Below are 14,299 nucleotides of genomic sequence, written 5' to 3' on the forward strand. Positions count from 1 at the left end.
CCTCCCGCTTCCTCTCGTGAAATTACAGATAACCCCACCCTGCCCGGGAGCTCTTGATTTCTGTCCCGGAGGGAGCATCCTTTCTTCGCGTTTTTTTTTTTTTTTTGCGGTACGCGGGCCTCTCACTGTTGTGGCCTCTCCCGTTGCGGAGCACAGGCTCCAGACAGACGCGCAGGCTCAGCGGCCATGGCTCACGGGCCCAGCCGCTCCGCGGCATGTGGGATCTTCCCGGACCGGGGCACGAACCCGCGTCCCCTGCATCGGCAGGCGGACTCTCAACCACTGCGCCACCAGGGAAGCCCCTTTCGTTGCGTTTTAATAGCTATTTGCTTCACCCAAAAGCTGCAGAGCCAGTGGCCAGCAAAGGAGCATTTAACACGTTAAAAATAGGAGGAGAGGGAGGCGGTGGAGGGCGAGCACGCAGGATTAACCTCTAAAGTGCCGGCTCGCCAAACATACAGCCAGACTGAGGATTCTGTGGACAGTCTCGAGTACCAGCACCCCAGGTGGTGTGTGTGCTGAAACTCACGGGACAATTTTAGGGGAATTTCAAAGGCCCCTTGACCGCGACGGCCTGCATCGGCCTGAGGTGAAATTATCTCCTGAGTCCCCGAGGGGGAGGGGGCACCCCCCCATCCCTGACTCCAGTACCAGTTGACAGTGGGGACTCTTTGCCTTGAGGGGATTAGGGAGGAGGAAGGGTCTGGAGAGCATGAAAGAACTTCTTTCCTCTTTGACTTCCAAACTGGGTTGGAGGATCCCAGGAGAAGGCCCGCCCTGGGGGGCCTTCGGGGGTCTAAGCCTGGACCTGAACTAGCACGAATGCGGAGGGGAGGGGCGCCCAGGTCTGCCTCCCACCCCCAGGCCAGACTGATGAGTGCCCCTAGGTCTGGCAGAGGAGGGGGTGGGCTCCCGGAGAGACAAACTCACAGTGCCTGGTGCAGAAGCCTCTGGGCCCCGGTGCAGACGCTCCTCACGGCCCCCTCTCAGAGGGGGCCCCTCAAGTGGTGACAGGTGCCGGGAGCCCCTCCCCCCACACGCTGCCCGAGAACAGCCCTGACCTGGTGCCCACCTTGTGAGACTCTCTCCCAACCGATGTGTGTGATCAGGACATCAGGACGCATATACACAGCCCCCAAATGGAAGGCGGGGCTCTGGTCCCCAGAGGGGCGGGGGTGGGCTTGTGGCGCTGGGCAGTGGGGAAACCCACCCTCACTGTAGTAGGTTAAATATTGTCAGATTGCCTATTTGTAGACAAAAGGGGTAGAATGTTGGCAATTTCGAACGATTCAATGTAATGCCTGTTTAGCAGTTTACTTAGAGTGTCTCTGGCGGTTGCCCTTCCCACCTCTCTCTCTTCCTTTCTTCCTTCCTTCCTTTTCTCCTCGCTGCGGATACAAAGTTGATAAAGAAATCTACTACCTTTGGGAAACACTGTATACCTGGAAAAAACAAGCTGTAGCCTCCTAGTTATGATACAATGTAACAAGTGCTACAGTAAAAGTGAGTGCTAAGAATTAACTGAATAAAAAAGCACACGATGTGAGAGCTGTGGGTTCAGTTTTGTTCGGGGACTTACTGAGGACTACAGCCCGGGAGACGGGCTCTCCGTAGCTCTGAAGGGGGGAGTCAGCATGTCTGTGATTTGGAGAAGGGGGGCTGCACTCAGGCACACCTCTCGGTAAGGGGCTGCTCGTCACCCGGAGCGGATGTTTCCAATGATGACTTTGAGTGCTTTTCTAGGTGAGAAGATGCACGAAATTGGGCTTATCAAGTGTGAAACTATAGAACTCTCTGAAGGCCTGTTCTGCCAGTTTCTCACAAAGCACAGAGAGCCCCATTCCTCGTCGCTCTGACCTCGTTTCAGCAGGTGTCGAAGGTCCGCGACGCAGTGTCAGTGACTTCATTCTGTGGAACCGGGTGGTGAGTGGCCTTCTCTAGTTGGCAGAGTTTCCTGGGGCCATCAGAGGGGCCCGGCTGAGACGGAGGACAGAGGGCTACCGGGTGCAGAGGGGTGCTGAGCGCGTTGGGCTGCGTGGGCTTGGACGGGCGCTTGGCGGGGTGTGGGAAGGGGCTTGGGCCAGATCAGTAGAGGACGAGGTGGGACTGGGTCAGGGATTGTCCTGCGACCCTCCTGATAATACGGGGTGCCGGCAGCTCAAGAGCAGCGTCCAGGCGCCTGTTGGACGCCTGGCCTCACTGCTCCTCGGTGGGTAATTGACTTGGCTTTTCCCGGAATGGGCTCCACAGCAATCCCCACTTCCTGGATGGTGTTGCAGTCTAAATGTGACATTGCGTCCGGCAGGCACCGCGTGAACCGGAACCGGCCTTGATGATCAGCTGTTATCATTCTCTGCACGACGACACCGCTGGTGGAGATATTTTAAAGGGCCCACGACTAGAAGTGGGCTGGGCTGGGTCTGCAGGTCTCACTGGCCTCCTTCTGGAACCAGGCTCCTCGCACGGACTCGGACGCTGGGCTCCACGGCCCTTTCCTCCTCTGGGTCTTGGTTTCCCTTCTTAACACAGTGGAATCTCCTCTCCTGATCGTTTTATTTAAACAAACAGCCCTCAGCTCTCCCTCCTCTGAATCCTCCAAATCCCCGCATGTGACCCTCAACGTGCTGCTCTGACATCCTAGCGTTTTTGAATTCGTGTTCGACACCAGAATTATTATTTTACCCTATGTATTTATGGCAGGCTTCTTTTAAAACGCTTCTGTTCCCTGGCTTGCTAAACTGGATTTAAGTTCCATTTAGGAGACGGCAGTATAGCACAGGAAAAAGAAGCAATGGGATTAGAAAGCTCGGGGACAAATCCAGCCCTGCCCCTTCCAGCTGGGAGACGCTGCCCCTCAGTCACCTCGTCGGTAAACCGGCAGCAGGAGCCCTGGTGCAGTGGGGAGTGTCACTTGCCATCATAAGCTGTCAGTCCCAAGGCAGGAGTGACGTGTTACTGGGATCAGATGCCAGAAAATGGGTCAAGGTTAGCTCTGGGTCATCAGTGCCTTTTCTAGTGACCTGTGGAGCCGGCCTCCACACCCGAGGGCTACGGCTAAGAATTGCAGGGCCTGTGGGAAGACCAGGCCCGACGCTGAGATGCTGGGCTGAGAGCCGAGCTGCCCAGCATCCTGTGAGACACTCAGCCTCCTGCCGTCGTAACCTCTGGCTTTTCTGCAGCCAGCATCTGACAGAATCGAAACGGCAGCTGCTCACCGAGGGCCGGGCCCTTCCAAGGCCACTTTCACACCTTCCAGCGGCCTGCATGTAGTTTATTCCCACTGTACAGGACGAGGGGCAGAAGCTTGAAAGGGTCTGTGAGCGCCTCGCGTCGCAGCATGGAGGCAGGCGGAGGGACTCGGGGCCGCACGGGTGGGTCCCGCTCCAAGGCTGTGCTCCTTCACCCTGCAGAGGGCAGCCATGCCCCTGCTTCAGGGACCTCTCGGCCCCATCCAGAGCCGGGCCTGGAAACGCACTGGGACCACAGCTGGGGCGGGAACACCTCCCCGCCCCGCCCCACGCTCTGAGGAGGGCCTGGAACCGAGCCCAGCCTCCTCGGTCCGGAGACGCTCCGGCTGAGCTCCGCACCTCCCAGAAGGCAGGGATGGCTCCCCTGGGTCTCAGCACCCGGCATGAGGCTCAGCGCCCACCCCGCCCCCAAGCTGCGCCCCGCCCCCTTGGCAGATTTCCCCCTGCCCCGCCCCCCAGCAGCGGGATCCCAAGTCTGCAGGGAACCGGCCAAGAGAAGCTAAGCGTGCGGCAGACAGCCCCTCTGGACACCGGCTCTGTCGGACGGCCCGGCTGACAGGAGGGGCCTGCCTGCTCCCCGCAAGGCCCCCGGCCCCCAGCCTTCCACACCCGTGTTCCTTTTATACTTTACCTGAGTGGCCTGGGGGCCCTCTATGGAGAAACCCAGCGATCATTTGAAGGGGAGCTGGGGAGAGGCAAGGTTTTGTACATTCTGACGAATTAGAACATCCTGCACGTTGCAGAGGAATCTGCCTGAACTCTCGGAAAGGGTGAGAGCTGGAAGGTTCCTCAGAGCCCGTGCGCACGCGTACACCTCTCACGTGGGCTGGGAGGCCCGGCACAGACGTGCCGGATGGCGCAGCCATCAGGGCTGTGGGGCTGAATCGCGCCTTGGCCCTCCTGCCCGCTGCGGGGCCTTGGGCACATTACCTGTCCTCTCCGTGTCATACTTGGAAAAGGAGGATGATACTTCCTCGGTATCGAGAGGATTAAATAGTTAATCTACGCAGGAGGCTTGGAGCAGGGCCTGCTGTACTGTTGGTATTCTGTACACGTTAGGTATTGATATAAGGTGCTCCGGTCCCACTTGTAAATGGAAACATCCTTCTATAGAGCTTGGCAGCATACGAAGCCCTTTCACGTGTGCCCCAGGTTATTTAGTTTTTCAGCCATGCTGCCAGGTGGATTATTTCAGCTCCCCGCCAAGAGGAGGCATTGGAGGGGACAGTTTGAGCGGCTGGCTGGGTGGGGCTGAAACTGAGGAGTCAGCCTGCACCTCCGGAGGCCGATTCCTGCCCCGCCTCCCCGGGCACTGGGCAGTGAGGGCGCGAGGCTGCAGCCCTGAGCCGGTGGCCCTGGGCGGGTGGGCTGTCAGCCAGGGCAGGGCCACACTTCTCAGCACTTCCCTGCATTTATCTGACAGTCATTGAGCCGCTCGTCTGTGTTGAAAAGTGCTCAGCTCTGGGGTTAAGGGCCAGCCTGGTGGACCTGCTCCTGCTTTCGTGGAACTTGGCCTCAGTCCGGTGTAAAATAAACGTCACAGAGCAGGGGTGACCCCGGCCGCGATGGGGAAACACGTGTCCCGTCGCTGGGCCACCTAGAGCGTTTCGGGGCATCCGGGGGATGCTTTCTGCAGGAAGTATTAGAGAAGCTGAGATGTGGAAGATGATGGCCAAGGGGTCCGTGGGGTTGAGGGTGCGGGAAGTTTCTCCCCACAACAGCATGTGACGCTCAGAGGGGCGGGCAGCTGCCCCCGGCTGGGCTGCAGGGCGCTGGGAGGGCAAGCACCCTGGCACGAGGGCCAGGGCTGGGTCGGAGCTGCCTGCAGCCCAGGCAAGGGTTCTGCACCATATTCTGAGGCTTTGGGGGCCTTTAAGGGTTTTACGTTGGGGGATAAGACAGCAGGTTTCTCTGTTTAGAAGGGTCAGGGTCAGGCTGGGAGGAAGGGAAGTGGTGCTGGGAGGCTGTTCCGAGGCACAATAGACAAGGCATGAAACGAGGACTGAGTGTCAGGAAAGTCACCATGGGGAGGGGACAGGTTTGAGAAATACTTGGAGGGGGAGTCCACAGGGCACAGTGGGGGAAGGTAGGAGTCCAGACAACACTCAGACTCCCGGGTTGAACAGGGGGTAGGGCCCTGAGGTCAGCAGGCTGCGGGGACAGGTGAGGAGGTCGGCTTTGGACACGATGTGCTTTGGGCACGAGTGGGACATGCGCAGAGCTGACAAGGAGCGGCACAGGATCGGGGCTTGGAGGAGATGGGCCGGCCGCGCAGCTATGATTGTCAGGACTGCGTTAGGAGAGTGATGGGAGCCTCTGGGGGACTGAGCCAGCGGGAAGCAAGGCTGCAGGACACAGAACCCTGAGGACGCCCCTCCCCGGAGAGGTGGCTGGCCTGGGGACAGGTGACAGGGAGGCTGCAGGAGGGAGACGGGAAAGGGGAGGTAACTCGGGAGAGCCCAGGCCAAGGGCCTTGCAGGAAGAGGGGAGAGGTGACAGCACCTCACGAGGGCTAGAAACTGGGTGAGCTCGGATTCCCAGGGTCTCAGAGCAGGGGTGGGGCCGAAGGCGGCCGCCTGGCACCAGGCGAGTGCAGGGGAGGGGAGCCGGCCCAGGTGAGAGGCGTGGTCCTCAGGAATGAACTAACCAGGTGACAGGGGAGAGACAGGTAGACAGGTGAGAGAGGGCAGGTAGACAGCAGGTAGCTGGACGGCAGGGGGACGGCCAGGATGGACATGCAGGTGGAGGAGGGCAGTGAGGAGGGGCGGACGGTGGCTGGGCTGGCCGAGGGTCGGCTGCAGGAGAGTGGGGTCGGCTGCAGGAGAGCGGGCTCCCGCTGGGTTGGGGGGCCGGGCGGGGAGCGAGGGGCACAGCGGGCTGTCCGTCAGGCTGGTGACAGGAGCTGTGGGAGGGATCTTCTGGGGGCATCTCTGTGCAGGAGGGAACAAAGCCTTGCTGAGGGTGGAGTGGGGGCGGGCCCCTGATGCTGAGGTTTGAGGAGGAGACTAGTGGAAATGGCTCCTCTGACGGGGACCCCGGGTCTGCAGGGCACCGGGGGCGTCATCCCCCTGCCCCGTGCGGCTCCCAGTCTGGGCGGCGGGGTTGCCAGGAGGTGCACGGGAGGCCAGTGGGAGAGCTGACGGCGGGGGGAGCGTCTGCCCGGGGAAGAGGGGAGGGCCCTGGTGGGACCCCAGTGCTAACTCTGCCCCTGGCTGGCTGTGTGACACAGGCACGCGAGCCGACTCTCTGGGCCTCCAGTGTGGCATCTTCAACATGGCCTCTCCCGCTGCTGGAGAACGAGCGGGTACCGTGTGTGACGGTGCTCTGGGGCTAGGATGTGTCTGCAGCTGGCACGCAGGAGGGAGTGGGGGCCACAGCCCGTGCTTCATCCTGTTACACACTGCTCCTCGGTGGGTGCGGGAGGGGAGGGGGGCACTGCGGGCCCCGCTCCCCCAGGCGGAGAGCAGGGCCCCCCCGAGGCTCTGGGGCCGGGCGGGCCGTGGACTCTGGCCAGGACAGCGGGGAAGGGTGGCTGCAGGGGACCTGCCCGGGGGGCTGCGCAGCGACGTCCAGGAGCACCGCCTCCTCCACGGTGGTCCCTCTGCTCCTGCGGGAGAATGATGCAGAGGGGCCTCCGTGGAACGGCGGGGGTGTGTGTGCGCGGAGGGTGTAGAAGGGCCCCCAAAGGAGACGAGCAGAGACAGGTGCCCTGTTGCAGGCCTGGAGACTTTAATGCCCTGCTGGCACTGACCAGGCCTCTTTGAATGACCCCAGAAGCTCCATCCCATCACGCCTCTTGCTGGTGAGGAGAAGGGCCTGTCCATCTACCTCCTGACCTTGTGGGTGGTTCCTGTCTGTTTGTCCGTCTAGCTGCTGAGATGGAGGGCTGCCGTGCTGGGCCAACCCTCCCGCGCCAGCCCCCCACCCTTGGCCATGCCGGCTCTAAGCCCAGGCTGACACCCGTGGCCTTCACAGCCTGCGGGGAATGAGGGTCTCCTGGGAGCCCTGATGCTGGTCGAGGCTTCCCAGGGAGGACCCGAGGCTCCAACGCCCCCGGGCACTGGCCACACCCTCCAGGGTCTCTCGTCCCTTCAGAAGCTCGGCGGCTGCCACCTCCACTTCCTGCAGTTCCATCTGGCAGGCTTCCACCAGGGTGTGGCCCGTTGCCATGACGAACTTAGGATCAGCCGCCAAGGTGTCCAGGCCCCCTCGAATCAGAGCCTGCAGACACAAGAGGTGGCCGGGTGGGTCTTCCCGCGGAGCCTCAGCCCCTCTCCACCCCAGGCCATTGCAGGGCCACCCCGGGATGCAGTCCAGTGCCTTCCTAGCCCCCTCACCTCTCGGATCAGCAGGGCCATGGCTGGGGCCGGGCACCTGGGGGTACCATCCTTGGGGGGCGCTTCCTCGGGCAGGGACCCTGGGGTGGGGCTCCTCTCCTCGGGCACCAGAGACTGTGTCCCCACAAGCTGTCCCAGGTGCACAGAAGCAAAGACCCATCAGGAATGCTGGAGCCCACTGGGATCAGGAAGCCCCGGCTCTTCAGAGGGAGCCCCAGCCAAGACCCCCAGGAAGCGGGGGACGAGGGGTCCCGTCCCTTCTGCTGTTGAATTACCACTGCAAGCTCCCCGGCCTGTGGCCCATTACCTGGCAGGGGTTGGCAGGTGCCTGAGCTCCGTGTATCACCCTCCGGGGCAGCTGTCCCTGCAGCCTCTCCCCATGGGACTTGCTGTGGGGTCCTGTGGGCACGGTGGGCCGAGGGCCAGAGGGGCTGCTGACTCCTGTTGGGAGCCCTGGGTGGACAGAGCTCCCCTTGGCCAGTCAGCCCCGCCCTGAGATCCTCGGGGTCCTAGAGGGTGACACATGCCGAGGCCCAGCCCACCCCAGTCCTGGCGGAACTCCCCACTGCCCATCCCCCCAACTCTACGTGCCCTGGGCCCTGTCCCTGTGGGTTTGGGAGGGGATCAGGGCCAGAGCCTGACCAGCTTTGGCCCAGCTGATCTTGTGTTTGTGTGCGTGTGCGTCTGTGTTGGGGAACACAGCAAGCACCCTGGTCTCCTGTGAACTCCAGCCTCCTCGGGCCCCTACTGTCACACACAGCGGTCCAGGACCCACTGAGAGGCTGCCCGGTCATCTGCTGAAAGGCAGAGCTGAGGTGTCAGTGTGTCCGGGGCTGTCTTCAGCCGGGGTGGAGGGGTCCGAGCTTCCTGGTGTGCCAGGGAGGGCCCTTTCACAGTGCACCACCCACCCCCGGCTCCCTCAGTCACCTGGGTGGCCCCCTTCCTCTGCCTGGTGAGGAGCTGGTTCCCATCACCACAGGCTCCCAGCCCTCCCGGCCACAGGCTCCCCAACTGGATGGAAGAGCGGCTCCCCAGGCCTTCCTGGGAGAAAGTCAGCCCCTCGGGAGCACAGGAGAGACTGACCCAGGGTCCCCTGGGGCCGGCCGGAAGCTCCTCCTCTGCTGGCAGGCGTCTCTGTCTCCCCTGGGAGCTCCCCTTCAGAGTGGACGCTGAAATGGAAGCACGGCTGATGGGGATACGGGCTCCCCCATCCCTGCCCTCTGTGGTCCCCACACCCTTTCCCTCAGGGTCTAGGCCCATTGCTCCGGAGTGGCCAGCCTCCTCTCCTCCCATCTGTACCCCTTTGCTCTTGGGCCCCTCCCACACCTGGCCAGCTCGGGCCTCACACCCCTGAGGACACTGCGTCTCAACCTCGGGTGCACGTGGATCACCCGGGAGCCCTCACATCTGGTCGCGGGGTGTCCCACCCAGAGCCCACGGTTCTGGAAGCTTCCTCCATGCCCCTAAGCAGTTAGGTCCTGGGCCCTCGGCCTGCTCAGGACCTACTCTTTGACATCGCTTGGTCACAGTCGGATCACATGGCACGTTCTCCCGACAAGACTGCAATCCTCTGGGGGCTGGGCCGGGTCTGCACGTCCACAGCACCCAGCACCGCGGTGACCCCACGTGCAGGCGCCCTCCAAGACTTGTGGGCTGAGTTTGAGGGGTCTCAGGCCAGAAGGGGGTGCAGGCAGCCCCTGCCTGGGAAGTAGTGGTTCCCCGGGCCTCTGCCCTGTCCCGCCCATTCCTGAGGCAGGGGAACCCAGCCTCTCCAGGCCAAGGAGACGCCCAGTCCCTGGGCCTGCTGTCTAGAATAGAAGCTCTGCTTGGAGGCCAGCCCATAGGCCACGATGGCCGAGACCCTCTCTGCTCATCTTGCTGTTTTTCCTGACACTCATGTAATCACAGATGACATTCAGCCCTGGGTTGGCGACATGGGAACCACCTGGAACCCAAATCCAAGGGCTGAATCTTAATTCTTCAGGTTTCGTAGGATGCGCCCTCCCCTTCTAACCTAACGTGTGCCTTTCCCGGGTGAAAAGCCAAGACCGCGGAAGAAAAGCACCACTGGGCACTGACCGACACCGACCCGAGGCTGCCCCCTGCTGGCTACACACGTCTCTGCCGTCCAGGCCCGGCCTCCTGCGCCGCAAGGCGTGGGCTGGACCCCAAAGGGCGCAAGGCAAGCAAAGCACACCCTCCACATTTCGGGGTGCCCCCAAAGGCCCGGAGCCCACTAACCATGTCTGTCCAGTCTCACCCCAGCCCCTACACGCCGGGCTGACGGTTGCCGCCACTACCTGAAAAATGCCGGGCTGTTGCCAGGGTTGCTGTTGCCACCGGCAACGTTGGCGTTGGCATTGTTGGTGTTGGCACGGGCAAGGGGGTTGGTGCTTGGATGCTGAGGGAAGTCCTCCAAGAAGACGGGTGACTCCAGCTCCTGCATCTCTATTTCAGTAAACTGGAGGGGTCTCTGGTTGGCCATGTGTGGAGGCAGGGAGTTGGTCCTTTCCAGGAAGCTGTCCACCTGGCCAAACAGGCCTCCGGTCCTCTGGGGGCGAGGAGGACAGGGGAGGGACTGAGACCAGGCACCAGGGATGGATGTGCGGGGGCTGCCACCCTGGACGACAGACGGCGCCGGGAACAAGGCCAGAGGAGAACAGGGCGGGCTGTGAGGCCGGAGAAGAGACCATCGCCCTCGGGGCGTTCTCAGTTTGATGGGGTACGCGGGACACCCGTAAGAACTGTACGGGGACCAGACACCGGGACGGGAAATGCAGGGTGTCGGGGAGCCCGGAACCAGGCAGTCTGGAGGACGGGCTCTAGTCCAACCTCCGAAAGGAACTTGCTGAGCGGTACTGGACTCAGACGGTCTCTCTGGGCCACCATTTCCTCATGAATAACCCAGAAGGTTCAGCTGGGTGGTCGTGAGGGACCCTCCAGCTCTAGGAGGGAGGACAGTGAGACAGGAAGCAGCTGGGGCATCTGATAACGGGGGCTTCCGATGGATGGACGTTGCCTCAGGCTTGTGGGGAGGGGAGGCCGGGGAGGCTGGGCAGAGGAAGGTGGGAAGGACGTGACACCTCAGGTAGGTGGGTCATTGGTTCAGAGTCCTGGGAGGTGTGGGCGGCGGGTATCCTCAGCCCCCCCCACCCCGTTCTGCGCGGTGGGGCTCCTGGCCTCCTTTCCGCTCCCTGGCCTGGAACGCGCATGCGCTGGCGTGGCCGGGGCCTCACTCACCCGGAATATCCCTTCCTCCATCGCGGCCTCCACCATGGCTCTCTCCAGCTCTTCCTCGGCCGTCAGGTCTCCGGAGATGGTGCGGCGGATCTCAGGGGCTGCCTCTTCCTCAAGGGTCCGCAGTCCGGCCTGGGGGCACAGAGGGACTCAGCGGCCCCCCCCCCCAGGCCAGGAGGGGAGGACGCACTGCTTCTCACGGCCTCCCCCTGTCGAATTCGGGCAACCAGGGCTTCCCTGAAGGCCCAGCTCCGCCCCACCCTCTCCCGCCCATTCGATCCCCCTGGGCTCCTGCTCTGCCGCTGGGATAATCCAAACCCTGATGGCTCCCAAGGCATCTTCTCTAGGCCTCACAGGGGGTTTCATCCCCCGCCCAGGCCTCCAGGCCGGGAAATCCTCTCACCAGTACAGCCTTTTAGACAAATGATCTCTTCCCATGGCACGTGCCATTTATACCATTTTTTGAGCTGATCAAAGTTCACATCACCAGCAACGGGACAAAGCAAGATTGGTGTCACCTGACAGTTTGCAGGGACAACGCAGCATCACTTCTGGGACACTGCTGTCCAAGACGCAAGCCCTCAATCTGTCACGAGGCAACACCGCACAAACCCAGACCGAGGGACGCGCTGGCTGGGAATCTTCAAAGTGTCAAGGTCATTTCAAGGAAAGACTGAGGGACTACAGACTAAAGGGATATGACAACTAAACGCACTGTGTGATTCTGGATCCGATCCTTTTGCCATAAAGGACATTATTGGGACCACTGGCACAACTTGCACGGGGCCTGAGGATTCCACGGGACTCAGGCATCAGTTTCCTGATTTGGGTGGCCACATCAGGAGGGTATGGAGGAGGGTTATGGAGGAGAATGCCCTTGTTGGCAGGAAATACACACTGACCTGTTCTGGGTTGATAGGATTGACCCTCAAACGGTTCAGAAAGAAAAATTTTTTTTGTATCACACGTGCAACTTTTTAAATTGTGAGATTGTTTCAAAGTAAAAATTGAGATACATTTGTGAACGCACAGCCCGAACACGTGAATATTTTTTTAACGTATGCTTTATGTGCGATATACTTAACGTAAGAAACTGGAATTAAAAACAGGCAAGATAGCCCAAAGTTCTGGGTTTCTTTGCGTACCCAATGGGTCATTTCAAGCACCTCCCCTCCCCCGGGAAACCTGTTCTCTTTGGAGACCACTGCTCTCATCTAACCCAAATCTCTCCCTTGTGTTCAGGGGGATAGGACCACGGTTTAGGGTCGTATCATGCAGGGCTGGAAGGGCTCCTGGTTCTTCCCTTGAGGTCAAAGCATCTTCCATCCAGAGCTGTCATCTCTGCCCCTACTCGTCCTGGCTCCGTCCTGCCCTGTCTGCCCCCACCGCTGCCCCCGAGGACACAGAGAGGGAGCTGGAGTCTCGAGAGCATCTCAGCAGTGGAGCTCCCTGGTGCTCGGGATGGGCTTACCTGGATCTGCACGGTGTCCTTCTTGGGCCGGTACCCATAATATTCCTCCTGGCGCCTCATGAACTTCCGGAAGTGCTCCTGGATGAGAAATGTGGCGTAGAACTTCCCCACCGTCACCTCGTCATCTGCAGGGGGCGCAACAGGGGCCAGCGGGCATCTGAGGCTGGGGTCAGCGTAGCCGGGTGCAGGTGCCCCTCGCGTCCCCCTCCTCTGCTTGCCGATGTGACCCTGATGGCTGCCACAGGGTCCACCCAAGGCATTCACGGAGGGCCAGGCTGCTCTCCGACTCCCGTGGGGCTCCCTGGAAGCGACCTTCTCCCCTGTCCTCGGCCGCCTCTGCTCTCTGGTCTCCCAAAGCGGCGCCCACCTCCTATGGGAGGGATGACCTGGTCCAGGAGCTTCATGCTGGTCCTCTTCCAGATCTTCTTGATGATGGCCCGCAGCTCCTCGTTGGCCTGTTCGAAGTTACCTGGGGGCAAGGGACAGGCCAAGCCAACCGCACTTGACAAAGCCACCTAGCACTCCCCGAACCTCTCGCTCAGCAAATGTTGGCTGGGTTTTCCCTTGTGGCGGCTGCTTTGTGGGGAGGGCATCGCTGTTCCCCCGGGGCAGCCCGACCCTCAGGTCACATACGCACTCCCCACAGGCCTCGGCTTCCAGCACCTGGAGTGGCTGATTGGAGAGGCTGTCGCCCCCCATCCTCCCCTCCGCCCGCCCGCGCAGCAGCCTTCCATCCCCCACACCCCGTGGTCTGTCCCGCCTCCTCCAGGCAGCCGTCCTGCTCCTCTGCTTCATGCCTGCGAAGGCCCTGCTCACCTGGGCGGTAGCTCTGATGCCGCTGGGTCCCTGCGTGAGGGACACCCCCATCTCCTCCCAACTCCCATCTCATCTGTCCTCCCGGCAGGGGGGCCTGCAGGTTCAGTGGGGCCCCGTGCACACCCAGCAGCGGTCCAGCGGACCCCGGGGGGCCCCACCTCCGTGCTCACCCCGCCACTCCCTGGCCCACCCGCATCAGACCCGGCTGTGTGGGAACAGAGCCTTGGTGACCTTCGCCCTGCAGAATTTGGGGGCTCTCACTGTGCCCTGAGGGACATGAGAACGTTGTGGCCACGGCCTGGGTCCTCCCTCTGCTTCTCCCCGTGACTCTTGATTCCGACCTTTAGCTCAGCTTCTGGTAGAATCCGCTAGAAAACTCAGCCCCTGAGAGGAGGGGACTGCCCGCACCTTCCGTCTTGATCTTGAGTGCCGTGCGGACCAGGGCGAAGAGAGTGGCGTTGAAGGTGACCGTGCCGTCGCTGTTCAGGGGCATGTTCATGCCCACCAGCCGCTGTGCAGAGAGGGGGCTCACTGCCAGGCCAGGACCACTGAGCCGGGGGTTCATCCTCACCCGGGCTGGGGGCCGGCAGGGGGGGGAACCGGGCGCTACGCCCTCCGTGACGGAGGGAAGGACGAATTGGAGACACTGTTGAGAGTTTAGGTCCCAGGCGTGTGGGGACCCAGGAGACGACTGCTCTGAAATGACTCACCCAGTCGGGCCCTCGCCAGTGTCCCTGCCCCAGGGCCAGGTGGGGGACACCCCTTGCTGGCAGCTCTGGTTACCTTACATGCTACCCGGTGTGGGCAGAACTTCCCAAAGCCCAGAGGGGGCTGGATCCTTCTCAGCAGGGTCACCACGTCCAGGTGCTTGATTCTGCCCCTGCGGTAGGACACCAGACCTGTGTACCTGGCAGCCCCACCCAGACCTCCCTTCCAGCTCAGAGAATGGCCGAGGGCGGGGGAGCCAGGAGACAGGGGGATGCTTCCTGATTTCCAACCGTGCTTAGGGAGTGGAAGCTGAGTGTCCATTTTAAAGAAGAAATGATGTTTGAATTCACTGTTGCCCACCACCAGGAATGGGCTCTCTTTTTTGGGGGGTGGTAAGAGGCCAGAATCCCCTCAGATATGGGATCTCCGGGCTGGAATCTGGACCTCACTTCTCCCATGGTGGAGCCTTCGCTGGGTTTTAG

General features: G+C 61.5%; 1 protein-coding gene across 1 annotated transcript in view; it reads right to left on the reverse strand.

Moving 5' to 3' along the window:
- Positions 1-6,971: 6,971 nt before the first annotated feature.
- The window catches only part of CACNA1S (calcium voltage-gated channel subunit alpha1 S), a 63,333-nt gene continuing 56,005 nt past the window's right edge, over positions 6,972-14,299 (reverse strand). The window contains exons 35-44 of the mRNA XM_032604836.1: positions 13,893-13,989; positions 13,518-13,620; positions 12,661-12,762; positions 12,294-12,418; positions 10,826-10,954; positions 9,886-10,136; positions 8,669-8,754; positions 7,893-7,984; positions 7,586-7,714; positions 6,972-7,469 (exon numbers count right to left, since the gene is read on the reverse strand). Of these exons, the coding sequence (XP_032460727.1) occupies positions 7,218-7,469; positions 7,586-7,714; positions 7,893-7,984; positions 8,669-8,754; positions 9,886-10,136; positions 10,826-10,954; positions 12,294-12,418; positions 12,661-12,762; positions 13,518-13,620; positions 13,893-13,989 (1,366 nt within the window). The 3' untranslated portion in view covers positions 6,972-7,217. The remainder of the gene's footprint in view (positions 7,470-7,585; positions 7,715-7,892; positions 7,985-8,668; positions 8,755-9,885; positions 10,137-10,825; positions 10,955-12,293; positions 12,419-12,660; positions 12,763-13,517; positions 13,621-13,892; positions 13,990-14,299) is intronic.

The sequence above is a fragment of the Phocoena sinus genome, chromosome 1 (genome assembly GCF_008692025.1).
Source record: "Phocoena sinus isolate mPhoSin1 chromosome 1, mPhoSin1.pri, whole genome shotgun sequence".
Classification (NCBI taxonomy): domain Eukaryota; kingdom Metazoa; phylum Chordata; class Mammalia; order Artiodactyla; family Phocoenidae; genus Phocoena; species Phocoena sinus.